The sequence below is a fragment of the Globicephala melas genome, chromosome X (assembly GCF_963455315.2).
Source record: "Globicephala melas chromosome X, mGloMel1.2, whole genome shotgun sequence".
In the NCBI taxonomy this organism is placed as follows: domain Eukaryota; kingdom Metazoa; phylum Chordata; class Mammalia; order Artiodactyla; family Delphinidae; genus Globicephala; species Globicephala melas.
Genome location: NC_083335.1, coordinates 85,877,223 through 85,897,232, shown reverse-complemented (window position 1 = coordinate 85,897,232; position 20,010 = coordinate 85,877,223). Strand labels below are relative to the sequence as shown.

The window sequence follows — 20,010 nt, the reverse complement described above, 5'->3', positions numbered from 1 at the left end:
AAGTACCAAACATGGGAATACAGAAGTCATCTTGGATGTCCAGCCCAGTTGAGCCTCCAGATGATTCCAGCCCAAGCCACCCAACACCCCAAGAAGGACCATCTAGTTGAGCCTGGTCAACCACAGGACCATGAAAGGTAATAGTAAATTGTCGTTTTAAGCCACTGAGTTTTAGGGTGTTTGTCACATGGCAACAGATAACCAGAATACCCAGAAAAGGCTTTTAAAGCCTGACATCCCACTCCCACATCCCCCTTACAACAAAAGCAACACCAGCCAGTCACAGTTTCAGTCCCTTTAATTAGGTGCTCTGAAGAGAGGGCAGAATAGCAGACAAGGGGTGGAGAAGGTGGTGCTTCTTAAGCCCCTTTCAGTAACCGGTCAGTCCTCATCCTCTGGCAGCTGGATCTTGCTGGGGTCGAAGCAGTTGGAGTCCATGATGGGGAGGCCATTGGCCTCTCGGTATTTTACAAGCCTCTCAGCTTCCCGGCGGGCCCACTCCTGCATCCTGGAGGCAGCAGCGTGAGGGTAGACGTGAGGGAGCTTCAATGGACACCAATCCCCATCTTAGCTCCCCAAGGACAGGATTTCTGGCAGTCTCCTTCAATCTCCACCCCTGCTTCTGCCCCGACCCGTCCCACTCTCTTTGACACCCCATGCACCTGTAGTCAGGCAGATAAGCCACAAAGGTGCTGCCAAGGACCAAGATGATGGAGAAGCCAAAGAAGAAGACGACCCGCATGTTCCAGAGGTCCACAGCAGGGTCCCTGTCATAACCGTGGGAGTCTGGGTTCTATGGCAAAGAGAAGAAGAGGTCAATGAGGGCTTCCTGCTGCTCCACAAAGCCTTATGCTGGCGCTGCATAACCTGGTCTCCAATTTCACCTTGGACCAATCTCCCCTCCCTCCCTAAATTCCTCTCTATTCTTAGGACTTGTCAAGCTCCTTCCCACCACAGGGCCTTTGCACCTGCTGTTCCCTCCGCCTGGAAAGCCTTTCCCCCAGATCTAGTCATGGCTGGATCTGTCTCCTCATTCAAGGTTTTGGCTTCATCATCACTCCCCTTAGGAGGCACTCCCTAGTCACCTTATCTATTAAGTTGAACTACAGAAAATTGCCATTTTTACAGGTCAAAAATGGCTCAACCTATTAACTCCCTACCCCCAAGTCACTCTCCATCCTCTTACCTTGCTTAACTTTCTAGCATTTACTAGTTTACCAAAGTAGCATATCCTCCAAATCCTCTGATCACATCATCTTATATTATTGATTACATACTCTATATTACTGTTTTCTAACATTTTACATGTTTATTTTCAGTATTCTCCACTACCACGTAAGCTCTGTGAAAGCAGGGGCTTTATCTGATTTCCATACTGCTGAATCCCTAGCACCCTGAACTTAACCTGGCATTACAGCAGGCCCTCAATACATAGTTACAGAATGAATGAATAAATGAATAAGCATCCTATATATCACAGCCCCTCAACCAGAGATTAGTATTAATGAAGTACCTATTATATGCCAGGCCTTTTCACAAGCACAAACTGCACAATATCCCAGTGAAGTGGAAAGTGGCAAGAATAATTAACACCTTCTAATGGTGAGTACTTACTAAGTGCCACCTGCTGTTTTGAGCATTTTGATTCATTTAATTACACGAGGCAGGTGTACTGTAGTATTTTATTTTTTTAGAAGGTGTCCTAACACTTTCCCCATCTTACATAGAAATTGAGGCACCAAGGGGTTTAGCTACTTGCCCAAGGTCACTGCCTGTATTCCAACTCAGGCGTTCTGATTTCAGTCTCTGATATCGGTATAGCACAGCAGACCTGGCTCCACCACACATTCAGTTATGTGAGCTTAGACAAGTCACTTAACATCTTTATGCTTCAGCTTCCTCATCTGTAGAATGGGTACACTAATACTACCTACCTCGAAATAAGGTTGTTATGAGGATTAAATGAGTTAATACATGTAAAGTGTTTCAAACACCTGAGCAAGCACTATATCAGTGTTTAGTATTACTGTTGTTATATTGCTTCAAACGTGTTTTGAGCACTGTCCACTTCAGGGTTGATATCTGTCTGCAAAATAAGGCCAATCTCGCCTCTGGCCCTGAACCCGAAGGTGATCAGGGGACAAAGGAGGAAAACAAGCTAGGCAAAATTCCCAAATCTTCGAGGATTTCGCCGGCTGCGCAATCTTCAGCCGACTAAGAACGTCCTCTATGGCGCCCATCCGCCGGTCTCCGATTGACCCTTCCGGCGTCCTGTATCCCCTCCCTCTCACCTTCTCGTAGAGGTTTTCGTCCTCGGGATCTGGGTCCTCCTGCCAGCGTAAAGTCGGTTCCGGCGGCCGCTTTCCCGCCACAGCGGACGGGGCGATCACAGCCCTGGAGGAGCTGGATTCCCAGCGAACACGGGCAGCCGGGAGCCCTCGCCTCGCCGCCACCGCCAAAAGGCGGCGGCCGCACAAACCTAACATCCCGGCCACCATGACAGATCGTTCTGCAGTTTATCGGGGGCGGGGACGGAAATGTGACTGCGCAGCTGCAGCTGGTCCGAGCGCGAGAATTGTCGCTCCGCCCCTACCGCAATAGGTCCCGAGTCGAGATTTTGTTTTCAAAAGGGCGAGGCGTCCTCTTTCCCTCCCTCTGTCACGGCCTCACGGAAGCAATCATCTTCTTATCCTCTCGATCAGGCTATGGAATTTCTGACCGAAAGGCTGTGGAATTTCCTTGAAAATAAAGCGGTAGCACGCGTGTGAATTCCGTTCCCAACCAATCGCACGGAGAGCTCCCTTGCCCTCTGGCGAGAAGGGCGGAGCTTCCGTTGCTCTTTCATCTTAGAAGGAAGCCAACTTTTTTTTTTTTTTTTTTTTTTTGCGGTACGCGGGCCTCTCACTGTTGTGGCCTCTCCCGTTGCGGAGCACAGGCTCGGGACGCGCAGGCTCAGCGGCCATGGCTCACGGGCCCAGCCGCTCTGCAGCATGTGGCATCTTCCCGGACTGGGGCACGAACCCCCGTCCCCTGCATCGGCAGGCGGACTCCCAACCACTGCACCACCAGGGAAGCCCGGAAGCCAACCTTTCTTAAAAGCGCCTCGCCGGATTGGCCAATTGCTGCTCCTTTTCTCGACTTGTGGGAGTTTGCATGGGGAGCGGGGAAATGGCGTACACTTGCCAATCAGAGCAAGCCGGGGCTGGCCGACGGCGGACGGCGACCAATAGACTGGGCAGGCCAGAGCGCGCTCCCTTAGTAGGTGGATGGTGGTTGAAGCGCCGGCTCCCGTCTTGTCGTCGCCATTTTGTGCTGGTGATCGCGGCCGGCTGGGAGTAGGCGGCAGTGGGTTTCCAGGAGAGGGTAGCGCGCCTCGCGCTTCTCCCCTCCCTCCCATCTCCGCCCTTCCCCCCCTCCTCCGCCCTTCCGCCCCTAGCCTCGGACTTGGTAGCTGCGCGGACCGGCTCCGGCTGAGCTGCGAGAGTTGGAGGAGGTGGCGGCGGGCCGAGGTGATGTCCGAGAGCCCTCCCTTGACAGCCCGGGCCGAGAAGGTGAGCGTCGACGCTGGTCGTGGGGGCGGAGGTAAGGGGCCGGGGTGGGGGAGGGGGTGCGTAGAGGAGGCGGGAGGGCGGACTGCGGGTGGCGGATCTGGGCTTCGCAAAGAACCGATCGATGCTTGCACGGTCTGAGCCGGGGAGGGGGTGTCTTTTTGTTTTTTGTTTTTCTCCTTTAGAGAGCAGAGGCGCGTGCGCGATTGGGACACTGGATGGGTGCACGCGGGTTGGGGGAAGGGAGGGACGAATGGGAGTGGGCTACTGTGGCTCACTGTGTCTGCGACGCCGAACTTTATCCGTGGGAGGCGGGTGTCTGCGACTTTGCTTTTTATTCATAGAAGTGTGCTCTCTGCAATCGTGTGTGACTTTGGTACTTACCTACCCATGGGGAAGTGTTTTGTGGCTCTGGTCCTTATTCTTGGGTGGGGGAGGAGGGAGAACGTCGGTATGACTCGGGTCTCTATCCTCGGAGTGTGTGTCTGTAACCCTGGTCCTTATCCATGGGGAGGGGTCCTTATCCATAGAAAGTCTTCTTACGATTGGCCCTAATCCACTTACTGGGTGGGGGCGGGGAGTGCAAGGAACGTGTGTAAGACTTATTTCCCCGTCTTTTTTTTTTGGGGGGGGCTTCGTATCTGTTACTCTGACGCTCATCCTGTGAAAGGGGGCCTCAGTGTGTGATTATGGCCCGTGTTGATTGTGAGTTCCTGTCTGTGATTTTGGCCCGTAGTTATTTGGGGCTCGAGTCTGTGACTTTGGTCCCTATCTGTTTTGGATACCAGTGTATGACTCTGGCCCCTTTGCCAGATCTACTGAGGGTTTTGTCTCTGGCTCTCATCCACTGGGGCCCCTGGTTGTGATTCTCTTACCCATTTGGGAGCAGGTAACTCTGGTTCCCTGTGGCTTGAAGAGGAAGAGAAAATTGGTGTGAGTGTATACAAGGAGGAAAGGTGTGGTGGCAACCTAGTGTTGGGCAGGTGCTGTTAACGCCTGACTTTGCCTGATTTTTGTTTAGAGGGTGGGGCCTGAAGATTCTGGGATACTTCGTGGTGACCCCTGGCCCGGTCACATGGCTTTCAGGCCTTCCTTCGTTCTCACCGCAGCCCTGAGGGTTGCGGGAAGGGACTGCCCTTCCGTCCCAGCAGAGTAACAGTGGTTCAAAACAGGCTCCGAAAGGGCTCCTTATTACCTCTGAATAACTTGGGCCCAGAGCCCTGGAGAGGGAGCCGCCTTGGGGGACCTGGCTGTGCATAAGAGACAGGGCTCAGGGCTGAGCCAGTTGCCCTGTGAGGGCCAAAACTGTGTTAGCCGGGAGCCTAGGGAGGCGGCAGCTGTCTCATTGCCAAGTTACCCTTCACCCCCTGAGCCTTTTGTGGTCTCCTGCTGTCTCATAGTGGGCAGCCAGCATCTTCTTGGGAGGATGAAATGGCACCTGAGGGCTCATGGAAGAAGCCTGGTGGGTGCCTGGGACTCCCGCTGTGAAGTCTCGCCTCCATGCCTAATGTGCCTGATCTCAGACAAGTCATCCAGCACTTAGAGCCCCCTGGGCAGGTAGCTCCGGGCTTGACTTGTCTACCAGTCTCAGGTGGCAAAGCCCTGATCACAGAATTGGTGGCACCACCGGGTCTCTGCAAGATGCTGTCTGCTGAAGGCCATGCTGTTTCTAGGGCGGCCGGCTCTAGCCTCACGTTTGTAGGGAAACGAAGCAGCAGGCCAAATAGGGACTGCCTTCCTGCTCTGGTCCACAGGAGCGCTAGGAGTTGGGAAACAGCGTCGCTGGGCTCAGGGACAGCAGAAAGCCTTCGCAATAAGCGTTTCTCAAGGAGGCCCTCTCTGCCCCAACTGCCTTGACCCCTTTCTTCCTTCTGCTCTCTCCAGAGTCCCTGCAGGAGGCATCACCCAGGCTGGCAGATCATGGTGGCAGCAGTGGGGGTGGCTGGGAAGTGAAACGGAGCCAGCGGCTGAGGAGGGGCCCCAGCAGCCCCCGCAGGCCCTATCAGGACATGGAGTATGAAAGACGGTGAGTTACCTGCTCCCACCTTTGCCAAGAAATCTAGGCTTGTCCCTGTGTGAGAGTTGATCCAGGAAAGTGCTAGGAGGGGGCTTTTGTGCAGAAAAAAACAACAACAACAAAAAACAGCACAGCAGATAATTGGTTTCTTTTCAGCAGACATTTACCTTGGCACTTGTGAGCCAGGACCTGTGCTAGGCTCTGGGAGTGCATTGGTGAATTGAGACAAATAAGATTGTAGCCTTCTCCTTACTTAGGGTCTCACAAGGGAGACCACACAGTTTACAGATCATTACAAAACAGCTTGATAGGTGCCATGTTTGGTTGTAGAGTGGGAAGGGATCCAGAGAAAGGGAGGAATGGAGACTGATGCCTAGGTTTCCAGTTTGGATGAGCCAGATAGGTATATGGTGCCATTCACCAAGGTGTGGACAGCCACTGCAGGAGGAGAGGCAGAGGTGCATGACAGATGGGCAGTGGGTGGGTTGTAAGTGCTGTGGATTCTCAGGAGAGAGGTGTGGGCTGTAGCTTTGGGTTTGAGGGATGAAGAGGAGTGGTGCCTTCAGAGTCAGGAATTTGCCCAGAAAATGTATGGGGCAAGCCAGGTCAGATAGTATTACTCAGCACTGCATTTTTAAGATTTAGGATTCAGAGACAGGGTGGGCTGAAGTTGCTGTGATACTTGTCTTGGAATGGGACACTCTTATACAGTTATTTTTAAACTCTGGTACGAACAAGAAACAGTTGGGACACTTGGTGAAATACAGAGATCCTGGGCCATACCCTTACCATACGGGTGGATCACCTCGCTTGATTCTAACGAAGATGATTTATTCCTGACTTTTAAAGATTGTATAGGAAAGTAGACCTAATTGTCCCAGAGAGCCTCTATTAAGAGTCAGTAGATTTATGAAAAGTCAGGGAGGAAATAATTTTTTTAATGTCTTACAAAGGGTTTCTGCTACCACCACCTTTTCAAAAATATAGAATTATAATATTTTGTTTCTGAAAAGTGATGAGCCCAAACTTGAGGTGTGGTCATCCTCTAGTGTTATTCAGCCTTGACTTTATTTCAGAATGTCTTTTGAAAGGCATTCGATTTTGGATGGTATTCACTGGAAGAGCTCTGTGGCAGTTTCTGAGTTTGAGTAGGTAAGATACTTGCCTCAGACTTTATTACCAAATAAAGCCACTGGCTTTCTTTTGGCTTTTAAAGGACCTCAAGTGCAGAGGTTTGAGTTAATCATACTTTTCCAGTTCAAGGTACATTTCTATCATAGGTTGGTACAAGACCTTCTCTTGCCATATTTATTTTTTCCTTTTTTATTTCCAATACCCATAGCTGTAGGCAGCTGCTCTGTTGTGTTTGAAACGTATCCTTCTAAAATATGTAGTGTTGTTTCGAGTGTGTGTGTTTTCAATTTACACAAATGGCAGAGTATTACAGTCTTCATTCTGTTTCCTGGACTTTGTATTACTCAGCCCTGCATTCTTAAGATCTGTCTGTATTGCCATGTGTATGTTAGTGCTTTGCTTCTAGTTGGTCCCAAAGACACCATGGGGTGTGCCTACTGCCTTTTACTTAATGATTCCCTCAAGGATGGATACCTGTTTTTAATTTTGGTGTGCTGAAATTCATCACTTTTTGTCCTATAACCTTTCCTTTCAGAATCTTCTCTATTCCTATCTCTGGATCACAAAGATTGTTCTCACTCTATAGTTTTACCTTTTGCTTTCACATCTTTAAATCCATCTAGAGGCCACTTTTGAATATGTTATAATGTAGGTTCTGGTTTTATTTTCCTCCATATAGTGGGCAGTTTTCCCAGTACAGCCCCCCAGATACTTACTTTGTAAGTAGTCATCTCATTCTCTGAAACAGGTCACAAAGATCTATAAAATTCGTTTAAAGGACATAAAAATCTGAATAAACCAAAATACAGGTCTTTGGTATTCCTTTTTTTAAAATTGATATATAGTAGATGTATAATATTATGTAAGTTTCAGGTGTGCAGCATAGTGATACAGTTTTTAAAGATTATATATTCCATTAATAGTTATTATAAAATACTGGCTATATTCCCTACGTTGTACAATATATCCTTATAGCTTATTTATTTTATACATAGTGGTTTGTACCTCTTAATGCCCTACCCCTATCTTGTCCCTCCCCTCTTCCTTTTCCCCACTGGTAACCACTAGTTCTCTAATCTGTGAATTTGTTTCTGTTTTGTTATAGTCATTACTTTGTTTTAAGTTTTAGATTCCACATATAAGTGATATACAGAATTTTATCTTTCTCTGACTTACTTCATTTAGCATTAATACCCTCCAAGTCCATCCATGTTGCAAATGGCAAAATTTCATTCTTCTTTATGGCTGAGTAGTATTCCATTGTATATATGTACCACATGTTCTTTAGCCATTTATCTGTTGATGCACACTTAAGTTGCTTCCATATCTTGGCAGTTGTAAATAATGCTGCTGTGAACATTGGGGTACATGTATCTTTTTGAATTAGTGTTTGCATTTTTTTCAGATATAGACCCAGGAGTGGACTGTTTTTAGTTTTTTGAGATGCCTTCATACTGTTTTCCACAGTCGCTGCACCAGTTTACATTCCTACCAACAGTGTACGAGGGTCCCCTTTTCTCCACATCCTCACCAACGTTTGTTGTCAGTGTTCTTTTTGATGATAGCCATTCTGACAGGTGTGAGGTGATACCTCATTGTGGTTTTAATTTGCATTTCTCTGATGATTAACGATGTTGAACATCTTTTCATGTGCCTCTTGGCCATCTGTATGTCTTCTTTGGAAAAATGTCTATCAGGTCTTCTGTCCCTTTTTTTTTTTTTTTTTGCGGTACGCAGGCCTCTCACTGTTGTGGCCTCTCACATTGCGGAGCACAGGCTATGTCTGAATTGCAAAAAGCAGTAGCTCTCTTGATATCTTTTGAACGGAATGTTGCTGACAACAGGCAAAATTCAAGAGGGAATCTTGAATTCAAGATTCAAGAGGGAATTCAAGAGGGAATCTTATGCTGGAGAAAGAAACATTGTTGCAATAATTCAATTCTGTCTTCTTTTTTTCTTTTTTTTTTTGCGGTACGTGGGCCTCTCACTGTTGGGGCCTCTCCCGTTGTGGGGCACGAACCCATGTCCCCTGCATCGGCAGGTGGACTCTCAACCACTGCGCCACCAGGGAAGCCCCTTCTGTCCATTTTTAAGTTGGGTTTGTTTGTTTCTGTTTGTTTGTTTGATATTGAGTTGTATGAGCTGTTTATATATTTTGGATATTAACCCCTTATTGGTCATATCATTTGCAAATATTTTCTTCCATTCAGTCGGTTGTTTTGTTTTGTTGATAGTTTTCTTTGCTGTGTAAAAGCTTTTAAGTTTAATCTGGTCGTGTATTGTTTGTTAAAGTAATTCCTAGATGCTTCAGTAGTTTTTATTCGCATCTTGTCTTTTTATTTTCCAAGCTGGTATTTACTGGGGTAGAAGAAAGCTGTTGGTTTTTTTAAGTTATCTTATCTCTGCTGTGTTCCATTGTTATTTCTACTCATTCATTGTTGACTTTGATGGTCTTTCTAAGTAGTTAGCCATGTTGTATACAAACCAATCCTGGCTTTTCTTATTTCTTTTTCCTCACTTATAGCACTGACCAGGACTTTTGATACCATGTTAAATAGTATCTGTGATGCTGATTAAGATTCATTTTAGTTAAGAGTCACAAGTATAGATTCATTTTGGTAGGTTGTAACTGAAAATCCAAAGAATAATGGCTTAAACAATATAGTTTATTTTCTTTCCCATAAAGGACATCTGCAGACAGACAGTCAGTCCAGGCCTGATAGGCAGCCCCTTTTGTTTAGCCATCAAGTGTGATGTGTACTGTAGGCTTTTAGAATATAGTCTTCAATAAATCAAGAAAATTCTCTAGTTTTAGTTTGCTAAGACTGAACAGAAATGAGTATTGAACTTCATAATTACATGCTTTTTTCCCTCCTTTTGTCCATCAACTTCATAAATTGCATTCAATTGCATCCTTGATATTATTGAGATATACCCTCCTTGATCATGGTATGTATGTGTATGTTTATAACTTCTCATTTTGAAAAAACCTCAGATTTACCAAAAAAAAATTGCAAGTACAACAAACTCCCTTAATCCTCTACCCAGAACCACTAATTGTAAACATTTTGCCACATTCGCTTTACCTACCTACAAGCCTACTCCTTCCTCCTTCCCCCTCTTTTTTCTCCCCTCTCCCTTTTCTCCTCCCCTCTCCCTTCCCCTCTTCCTTCTCCTTCCCTCTACCCCTCCTCCACTTTCTATACATAACATTTTTTTCTGACTCATTTGAGTTAGTGGCAGACATGACCGGTAAGTACTACAGCATGTTCGTCCCGCTTTCTCTTTCATAATCACAGGATGCTTATCAATATCAAGAAATTTAACATTGATACAATACTTTTGTCTTAAAGTCTATATTCAGATGTCATCAGTTCTTCCAAAAATGTCTTTTATAGCTGTTTTTCCCTAATCCAGTATCCAATCCAAGATCACACATCACATTGAGCTACTTTGTTTTTTAGTCTCGTTTAATCTGGAATAGTTATTCAATCTTTGTCTTTTATGAACTTGATGTTTAAAGAGTACATGTCGGTTGTTTTGTAGATGTTTCTCAATTTGTGTTTTTCTAATGTTTACTCATGAATTTTTGGAAGAAAAATTATTTAAATAATGTGTATACTTTTAAAACACTGTTACATTTAATTAGATAATTGTTTTATTTAGGATATTTGCATCTGTGTCCATCAGTGATGGGGTCCTATAATTTCCTTTTCTGGTATTTATCTGGCATTGAATCAAGGTGGCCTCATGACATGAATTGGGCATCTTTTGCTATTTCTCTGTTTATTGGAAGAACTCATAAAAGACTTATCTGTCCCTTGAAAATTTGGTAAAACTCACCTTTAAAGGGGCCTGGGTTTTTGATTATCATTTTGTATACTTCTGCCAATTACGGCATTTTATGTTTTCCAGAAATATACTCATTTTGTGGAGATCCTCTTATATTGTGATTCAGTCCAGCTTCCTAGAAATGTATTATGAATGGGGACTACCTTTGGAAGGTATTTAGTCAAAGTGCTCTGTGGCCAATGAAAAGTATCCCTTACTATCTAAATCTTTTCCCTTCCTGAGTTTAGATAGCAAGAGTTCAGTATCCAAATTTATTTGGTTTAGATGCTGGGTGTCAGTTAAGGATTTCATCTGAATATTTATTCAACTCTATTCGGTTGTTTTGGTTTTTATTTTGTTTTTTGTTTTTTGTTTTTTGTTTTTTGGGCTGTGTTGGGTCTTTGTTGCTGTGCGGGGGCTTTCTCTAGTTGTGGCGAGCGGGGGCTACTCTTCATTGCGGTGTGCGGGATTCTCATTGCAGTGGCTTCTCTTGTTGAGGAGCACCGGCTCTAGGTGCGCGGGCTTCAGTAGTTGTGGCACACGGGCTTAGTAGTTGTGGCGCATAGGCTTAGTTGCTCTGCGGCATGTGGGATCTTCCTGGACCAGGGCTCGAACCCGTGTCCCCTGCATTGACAGGCGGATTCTTAACCACTGCACCACCAGGGAAGTCCCCAAATCTGTTCAGTTCTTAGATTCTGATAACTAGAGTCCAAATATCGAGGAATACCTACATTAAGCAACAATGAAAAGCATTGTTCATATCAAAAACCTTAAAAATACTCATATCTCTCACACCAGCTGCTTCTTGTCTAGGCATTTATCATTAAGGAAACAATTTGGGTTCTAAGCCAAGCTCACAAGGACAGAGACTTCATTTTGTTCACAGCAGTATCCTCAGCACCTAGAATAGCACCTGACACATAGCAAATGTTACATTACTATTTGTTGAATGAATAAATGAATGAACAACTTTGAAAAATTGCAAACCAACTGAAATGTCTGGAAACATTTTATTTTTCCCATTTGTTAATTACCTTTTAGCTTTTTGGGGGTTTTCCAGTATTTTATTATGAAATTTCAAGCATACAGCAAAGTTGAAAGAATTTTACAGTGAACACCTCTATATCCATCCACTGGATTCTACCATTAACATTTTATCATATTTGTTTTATCACATGTTTATTTGTTTATGGTATTTTTTATACTCTAGATATTTAAAATTTTCTATGAAGCCAGATTTATCTTTTTTTTAAATTTTATGACTTCTGGGTTTTGCCTTACTTATAAAGGTCTTCCCCATTCTTGAGGTAATCAGTTTTTTCTTACATTTTCTTTCTAATATTTTTAAGGTGTCTATTCAGGGACTTAAATTTTTGATCCATCTAGAATTTACTTGGTGTAAGAAATGAGGTAGATAAACAACTTTATTTTCTTAAAGGTCAACAAACTTTTTCTGTAAAGGATCTGATAGTAAATATTTTTTGGCATCGAAGACCATACAGTCTGTCACAACCAGTCTGCAGAAAGCAACCACAGACAATATGTAAATGAACAGGTATAGCTGTGTTCAAGAAAACTTTATTTAGGTGACTGAATTTGGCCCCCTGGCTGTGGTTTACCAATTCCTGAGCTAGACAGTTATCACAACTAGTATTTATTGACTAATCCATTTTCTCCTTGTTCATTTGAATTGCAACCTTTGCCTGATTCTAAATTTCCATATGTGTGTTTGTGTACTATGAACTCTGATTTTACCGGATCTGTCCATTTGTGTTTCAATTGCTCCACCTTTATAATATGTTTTAATATTTGGTGGGGTTCCTCTCTCCATCCTTAGTCTTTTTTTAAACAGAATTTTCCTGACTCTTCTCTAAGTTGTTTCTTGTCCTTTGCTGTTATAAACAGTGTTGCATTGAGAGTACTGTTTCTGTATATGTGCAAGTGTATCAGTACATTAAATTCCCAGAAGGAGAATTGGGGGTCAGAGAGTATATAGATTTTTAGTTTTGCCAGCTATTGACAAATTCTCCTCCATGAGGATCGTTCCATTTTCACTCCTACTACCAATATGAGAGTGCCTATTTCCCATACAGCCTTGCCAACAGTTTGTTGTCAAACATTTGGACTTCTGCAGATTTGTTGAGTTAAAAACATTCGATCACAGATCTTCCTTACAGAAGAATTCCAAATAATATATGTAGATACTCCCCACTCTAAGAAGTAGAGCTTAATTTTCCTCCTCTTGAGTGTGGGTTGATCTTAGTGACTCGCTTCTAAAGAATAGAGTGTAAGAGAAAAAGAAACTTTACAGCGGAGAAACCGGGCAGACCCCACCATAACCAGATGATCAAGTTCAGTGTCACCAGTGGTAAGTCACATTGATAGCATGCCCCTGAGATCTGATGTGATCAGAAGGGCACCTCTATTGTATTCTTCAAAAAACCATAACTGACCAGTATGCTTCAAAATTGTGTCAAGGTCATAAAAAAACAAGGCAAGACTGGGAAACTTTCACAGGCCAGAGGAGACTAAGGGGGCATGATGACTAAATGCAATGTGGTATCTTGGATTAGATCCTGGAACAGAAAGGGGATAGTAGTGGAAAAACTGGTGAAATGCTAATGAAGTCTACAGTTTAGTTAACTTTTTAGTTCTGGCAAATGTACCATGGTTCTCTTCACATTAGAAGAAACTGGGTGAAAAGTATATGAGAATTGTATTATCTTTGAACTTTTCTGTAAATCTAAAATTATCATTTCTTTTTTTTTTTTTTTTTTTTGTGGTACGCGGGCCTCTCACTGTTGTGGCCTCTCCCATTGCGGAGCACAGGCTCCGGATGCGCAGGCTCAGCGGCCGTGGCTCACGGGCCCAGCCGCTCCGCGGCATGTGGGATCTTCCCGGACTGGGGCACGAACCCGTGTCCCCTGCATCGGCAGGCGGACTCTCAACCACTGTGCCACCAGGGAAGCCCAAAATTATCATTTCTTAAAAATAAGTTTGACTTTATCAAATTAGAAACTTTTATACATCAAAGAATGCTATTCAAAAGAATGAAAAGACATCCCACAGAATGGGAGAATGTGTTTGCAAATCATATATCTGATAAGGGATTAACACCCAGGATATATAAAGAACTCCTACAAAAGCAACAGAAAAACCTAATTCAAAAATGGGCAAAAGACTTGAATAGACATTTCTCCAAAGAAGATGTATAATTGGCCAATAAGCACATGAAAAATGCAAAATAACAAGTGTTAATGAGGATGTGGAGAAATTGGAAGCTTTGTGCATTGCTGGTAGGAATGTATAATGGTACAGCTGCTATGGAACACTGTTTGGCAGTTCCTCAAAAAATCAGCTACCATAGGATTCAGCAATTCCACTCCTGGGTGTGTACCCAAAAGAACTGAAAGCAGGGACTCAAACAGATACTTGTACACCAGTGTTCATAGCAGCATTATTCACAATATCCAAAACAACCAGTAGGTGGAAACAACCCAGGTGTCCATCAAGAGATGTAGCATATACCATACATACATATATGGCCATAAAAAGAAATGAAATTCTGATGCATTCTACAACCTGAACCTTGAAAACATTCTGCTAAGTGAGATAAGCCAGACACAAAGGGACAAATGTTATATGAGTCCACTTTTATGAGGTACCTAGAATAGGCAAACTCATAGAGACAGAAACTAGAGTAGAGAGTGCCAGGTGGTGTGGGGAATTATTGTTTAATTAGAGTACAGAGTTTCTGTTTGGGGTGATGAAAAGGTTCTAGAAATAGATAGTGGTGATGACTGTAGAACATTTTGAGTGTACTTTGTGCCACTGAGTTGTACACTTTAAAATGGTAAAGTCCTTGGGCCTCCCTGGTGGTGCAGTGGTTAAGAATCCGCCTGCCAATGCAGGGGACACGGGTTCGAGCTCTGGTCTGGGAAGATCCCACATGCCGCGGAGCAACTAAGCCTGTGCACCACAACTACTGAGCCTGCGCTCTAGAGCCCACATGCCACATCTACTGAAGCCCACGCACTCTAGAGCCTGCGCTCCGCTACAAGAGAAGCCCGTGCACCGCAATGAAGAGTAGCTCCCACTCACCACAACTAGAGAAAGCCCGCGTGCAGCAACGAAGACCCAACACAGCCAAAAATAGTAAATAAATAAAAATAAAAAAATTTATTTAAAAAAATGGTAAAGTTCTTGTTATATATATTTTATCACAGTAAAAATGATTTAGGAAAAATATACAAAAATAAATTTTAAGTGTTATAAAAATGACCTATCCAGTATAGTTTTAATTTTCATCTTTCATTATGAGTGAGATAGAGCATCTTTTCAAATATAAACCATCTGTACAGTTGACCCTTGAAAAACACAGGTTTGAACTGCATAGGTCCACTGATACACAGATTCTTTTCAATAGTAAATACTACAATGCTACAGGATCCATGGTTGGTTGAATCTGAGCATGTGGAGGAACCACAGATACAGAGGCCTGACTATAAGTTATACTCGGATTTTCAACTGAGCAGAGGGTCGGTGCCCATAACCCCTGCATTGTTCAAAGGTCAACTGTATTATTTTCTGTGAATTCAGTTCCCTTTTTCTTTATCCCTTATCTTTTCCCTGTTTATTGTTTGTCTTGACTTGGCTTTTGACGGTTTTTGTTTTTTCCAAGCAGAAATGTTTTATTTTTATGTAGTCAGATTTAATAGTCTTTTCTTCTGTGGCTCCTGGATTTGGGTCATAGTTTACCCCATTTCAAGATTATCAAAAAACTATCTCGTGTTTTATTCTTCTTTTCCTCTATGGTTTCATTTCTTCCATTTAAATCTTTGACCCATTTCAAATGTATCCTGGCTTATATGTGTGAAGTATAGTCATAAGATCTTGCACATGTCTAGGTATTTAACCTTTTTGATGCAGTGATCCTTGGGATCTTCCTATTTCTGAACAGTGGCTCTCTGAATACAAGCACAATATTTATTTCTGTGTATTAATTTTGAACCCAGCATCTTTACTGATTTATCTTATTATTTATAATCAGTTCTCAGTTGATTCTCTTAGGCTTAGGCAGATACATCCTCATATCATCTACAAGTAATGGTAATTTTACCTTTTCCTTTCCAGCTCTTAATCTTTTTTTTCCTTTGTTTAATTGTTTAATAGCGAGTATCTTAGAATAATGTTAATAATGGTGTGGATAATGGATATTCTAGTATCATTTCTGACCACGATTGGGATCCTGCTAGTAGTAGTCTATGGTGATGTCCATTTTTGTCTTGTTTTAAGTAGATATGTATTGGTTGCTTTTAGAATACTTTTAGAGGGAGTTTCCTGGTGGTCCAGTGGTTCCTCAGTGCTCTTTAGAGTCATTATTTTATCAAAGAATAATTATTGGGCACCTGCTGAGTATTAGGCACTAAGCTAAGCTTTGGGGAATAGGGCAGTGAACCGAACAGGTGGTTCCCTCATCTCCCAAAACTCAGTCTAGTAATTTTTTTTTTTTTTTGCGGTACGCGGGCCTATCACTGTTGTGGCCTCTCCCGTTGCGGAGCACAGGCTCTGGACGCGCAGGCTCAGCGGCCATGGCTCATGGGCCCAGCCGCTCCGCGGCACGCGGGATCTTCCCAGACCAGGGCACGAACTCGCATCCCCTGCATCAGCAGGCGGACTCTCAAACACTGTGCCACCAGGGAAGCCAGTCTAGTAATTTTTTAAATCATCAAAGAAATGCACATTAAATCAATGTTGAGATAATTATTTTACAGTTATTGCAGTAGGAGAAATTTTAACAAAACAGCTGCCAGGGGCTTCGCTGGTGGTGCAGTGGTTAAGAATCCGCCTGCCAATGCAGGGGACACGGGTTTGAGCCCTGGTCCAGGAAGATCCCACATGCCGCGGAGCAACTAAGCCCATGTGCCACAAATACTGAGCCTGCGCTCTAGAGCCCACGAGCCACGACTACCGAGCCCATGTTGCTGAAGCCCGCATGCCTAGAGCCCGTGCTCCGCAACAAGAGAAGCCACCACAATGAGAAGCCCGCGCACCACAACAAAGAGTAGCCCCTGCTCGCTGCAACCAGAGGAAAGCCCACGCGAAATAAATACATACATACATACATACAATGAGAAGCCCACGTACCGCAACGAAGAGTAGCCTCCTCTCACCGCAACCAGAGAAAAGCTCACGCGAAATAAATACATACATACACACAATGAGAAGCCTGCATACCTCAACGAAGAGTAGCCTCCGCTCGCCGCAAGCAGAGAAAAGCCCACGCAAAATAAATAAATACATAACTACATACAATGAGAAGCCCGCGTACCGCAACGAAGAGTAGCCTCCGCTTGCCGCAGCCAGAGAAAAGCCCACGCGAAATAAATACATACATACATACATACAATGAGAAGCCTGCGTACCACAACAAAGAGTAGCCTCCGCTCGCCGCAGCCAGAGAAAAGCCCGCACAAAATAAATACATACATATATACATACGTGCAAACAGACAGCTGCCAGTGCTAGCAAGGTGACCGTGGAACAGGGGGGCAGGGTAGCACAGTGCACGATGAGGTGGAAGGAAAGAGGTCAGCAGGGACCTCATCCCGCAGGACCCTGCAGACCTTGTAGGACCTTAGTGAGCATTTTGGTGTTTTGTAAGGAGCAATATGGTTGGGCTTGATTGACTTTGCCTTGTGAAACCCTCACTCACATTTGGGGTATAGAGAGTAAACTAGGGGAGGCCTGGGTGGAGGTGAGGAGACCAGTCGGGGTTCCACATCTAAGGGCCCAGTGAGGGAATGGAGAGGTGGGGAAGGGAAGGAGAGAAGTGGGTTGAATTTGAGGGAGAGGTGGGAGCCAGTTGGCCCCACGGGGTCAGCATGTAGGGATCCCTGTCAGGGGTTGGGGCTGAGGGTCTAGGGAGGGGGGTGGGTGGGGTCACTCTCACCTCTTGCACCTTTCAGAAAGGATTGCCCTCTCTTCCCTCCCCATCCTTCTTTCCCCAGAGGGGGTCGTGGAGACAGGACTGGCCGTTACGGAGCCGCCGATCGTTCACAGGATGATGGTGGGGAGAACCGCAGCCGGGATCACGACTACCGGGACATGGACTACCGCTCATATCCCCGCGAGTATGGCAGCCAGGAGGGCAAGCACGACTATGATGACTCGTCCGAAGAGCAGAGTGCAGAGGTGAGGGCAGGGGAGGGCCAGCTCCTGCAGGGCCTCTGTCTGGCTGTAGCACCGTGTGCAGGTAGCTCTCAGCTCCCATGCCTTCAGACTGTGCTCGGTGGCTTTGCCTCACCTGGAGGGTCTGTCCCCACTCCCCTCTCTGAGGGCTCCTCTCCCAAGTTGGGTCTCCCTAACTTCCACGTGCTTGGCTCTATACTTCTGAGGGCCCCTGGCCACCACCTGTCTCCCTTCTTCCCTGTTGTTCAGGGTTCACTGCAAGCCCTATACTGCCTGCTCCCAGCCAATTTGGGGACCCGGCATCTAGGGTTGGGAGGGCACTTGGATATCACTTGGATATCACCAAGCAAAGCAGCTCTGGGGGGCTGACCGTGGGCATTCCCAGTGGTGGCAGAGCCTCTAGACAGAAGGGGAAGTCCCCTCAGGCCTCTACTTTGAGCTCAGAAGCTAGCCATTTCCATGTTGTATAGTTAGCCCTGGCCTGAGTGGGGAGGCATGATGTTCACCATCAGGGAGCCCCCATCTGACGGGAAGCAGCAGCCTTGCCTTACGGGAACCCCAAGTTGAGGGGGCGTCAGGGCCCTGGTCCACACAAGCAGACAGCTCTCCTTTCCAGTGGGAAGCAGAGTGTGGGCTGCCGGCCACCCTCTGGGGGGTCCAATGGAAAGACCCCTGTGGTGGGCAACCAAGCTTCCTCGATGGCAGCTGTGAGCTGTGCCTGGATGTCTCCAGGGCACTGGCTGGGCCCTGGGTGGACCAGGAAGAGTGGAGTGCTGAGTTATCTGGCCTCCGTGAGGGCAGGAGGGGTGTGGACCCAGGCCTGGCTTGCTTAGTCCTGAAAGGATGGTTTGGGCAACGCCCAGGAATCCAGTGACCACACCCTGTTAGGAGAGAGCCTGGTGGTGATGGAGGACTGGCCAGGCAGAGGATCAGGGACCGGAAGGCAGCGCTGTAGCCCTCGCACCTTTGCCAGGCCCTGCTGGCTGGCTCTGGCTGAGGTCTTAAGCTATTCCGAAACCCACGACTTGGTGGCAGGGCCCAGGCTGGGAATCTTAAGCGAGGTGTGGCCTTCCATGGCACAGGGAAAAATTGTGCACATGCTAGCTGAGCTGGCGAGGGAGGAGGGGGGAGAAACAGAGCAGGGTTTAGTGTGCCAACCCCAAATGGTCTCTTCCCAAGGAGGTTTTAAATGGTGTCTGGTCACCTGTCTGTGGGAGTTCCTCTCCCACACCAATACTGCCACCGGCCTCTCCCCACTCCCCACCAAAGCAGCCCCCAAAAGCATCCTGGGGAGAATCTCCAACCCCAGAAGGGTTGCAGTCCAGGGCCTGCCCACATTGCCTGCCCCAAGCCTTTAGCCGGAGCCCGCCCACCCCTGGCTTTCAGAGCCTGCCTGCTTTGGAGAGCCAGCGGCCAGCTCCTAGGCCCACCCCAGACTGACTGCCCGTCTGGTGTCTCTCGTCTCATTCTGTTGGCCAGGATTCCTACGAGGCCTCCCCGGGCTCCGAGACTCAGCGTAGGCGGCGGCGGCGGCACAGGCACAGCCCCACCGGCCCACCAGGCTTCCCCCGAGACGGCGACTATCGGGACCAGGACTATCGGACCGAGCAAGGGGAGGAGGAGGAGGAGGAGGAGGAGGAGGAGGAGGAGGAGAAGGCCAGTAACATCGTCATGCTGAGGATGCTGCCACAGGCAGCCACTGAGGATGACGTACGTGCCCCCCGTGTCCCTGGGCAGGTGGCAGAGCAGGAGGCCAGGCTGGGTCTCCTCCAGGGCCCTCAGCTTCTCCCTTACCCCCAACCTCAGCACTTTTCATGCCTTATCCCCACTAGCTTCTGTCCGCCAGCACTGATCCGTCCCCCGATAGGCCTTGTTGTCTCCTAGTCTGGAAGGGAGGAGCGTTGGATAGGCTGACTTGGCCCAGGGGCTGTGGTGGTGGGTGGGGGAGGGAACAGAGCATTCCTTCTGCACATTCCACTGGCCATCCATCCATTCTGCAAATGTCCATCGAAGGCCAGATGCTCACCAGTCCCAGTGCCAGATATTTCTGGTGACAGAGATGTTGTGGAGACCCTGCAGCCTGGGCGGTGGGGTGGTTCCCCGTGGGATTTTCTGAGGTTTTATTCTCATTCCCCGCCCTCCACCCTCTTTTGCCAGCAGCATCAGATCTCCTCACTGGCACGACCACAGAGCCTTGGGTTCTCCTTTGACTTCATTGCTGCTGCAGCCTTCCCACCCTGTTTTCCTGTGTGACGTTCCCTCCGATCCTCCTCCCTTCTCGTGCAGACC

The 20,010-nt window shown here is 46.3% G+C and overlaps 2 protein-coding genes across 6 annotated transcripts in view; one reads left to right on the top strand and one right to left on the bottom strand.

Annotated features, from left to right (window-relative positions):
* Positions 1-286: 286 nt before the first annotated feature.
* On the bottom strand, positions 287-2,877 carry NDUFB11 (NADH:ubiquinone oxidoreductase subunit B11). Its single transcript, XM_030849853.3, has 3 exons — positions 2,292-2,877; positions 663-793; positions 287-508 (listed from the first exon to the last, which is right to left on the bottom strand). The coding sequence occupies exons 1-3, from the start codon at positions 2,496-2,498 to the stop codon at positions 382-384; spliced, it is 465 nt and encodes a 154-aa protein (XP_030705713.2). The 5' UTR covers positions 2,499-2,877; the 3' UTR covers positions 287-381.
* A 73-nt stretch (positions 2,878-2,950) lies between these two features.
* The window catches only part of RBM10 (RNA binding motif protein 10), a 29,752-nt gene continuing 12,692 nt past the window's right edge, over positions 2,951-20,010 (top strand). Inside the window, exons 1-4 of one of the 5 annotated variants that reach the window (XM_030849833.3) lie at positions 2,951-3,582; positions 5,433-5,574; positions 17,499-17,724; positions 19,201-19,431. In XM_030849833.3, the coding sequence (XP_030705693.1) occupies positions 3,267-3,582; positions 5,433-5,574; positions 17,499-17,724; positions 19,201-19,431 (915 nt within the window). In that variant the 5' untranslated portion in view covers positions 2,951-3,266. The remainder of the gene's footprint in view (positions 3,583-5,432; positions 5,575-17,498; positions 17,725-19,200; positions 19,432-20,010) is intronic. The other 4 variants (XM_030849828.3, XM_030849829.3, XM_030849831.3 and 1 more) reach the window with 4 other exon arrangements.

What these genes read in the sequence shown, in the direction of transcription:
- NDUFB11 (XM_030849853.3), bottom strand. Translation starts at nt 2,498, where the DNA reads ATGGTGGCCGGGATGTTAGGTTTGTGCGGCCGCCGCCTTTTGGCGGTG. An exon ending in ACGAAAACCTCTACGAGAAG is followed by an intron (nt 794 to 2,291) that starts GTGAGAGGGAGG and finishes TCTTTGCCATAG; the next exon opens with AACCCAGACTCCCACGGTTA. An exon ending in GCTTATCTGCCTGACTACAG is followed by an intron (nt 509 to 662) that starts GTGCATGGGGTG and finishes TGCTGCCTCCAG; the next exon opens with GATGCAGGAGTGGGCCCGCC.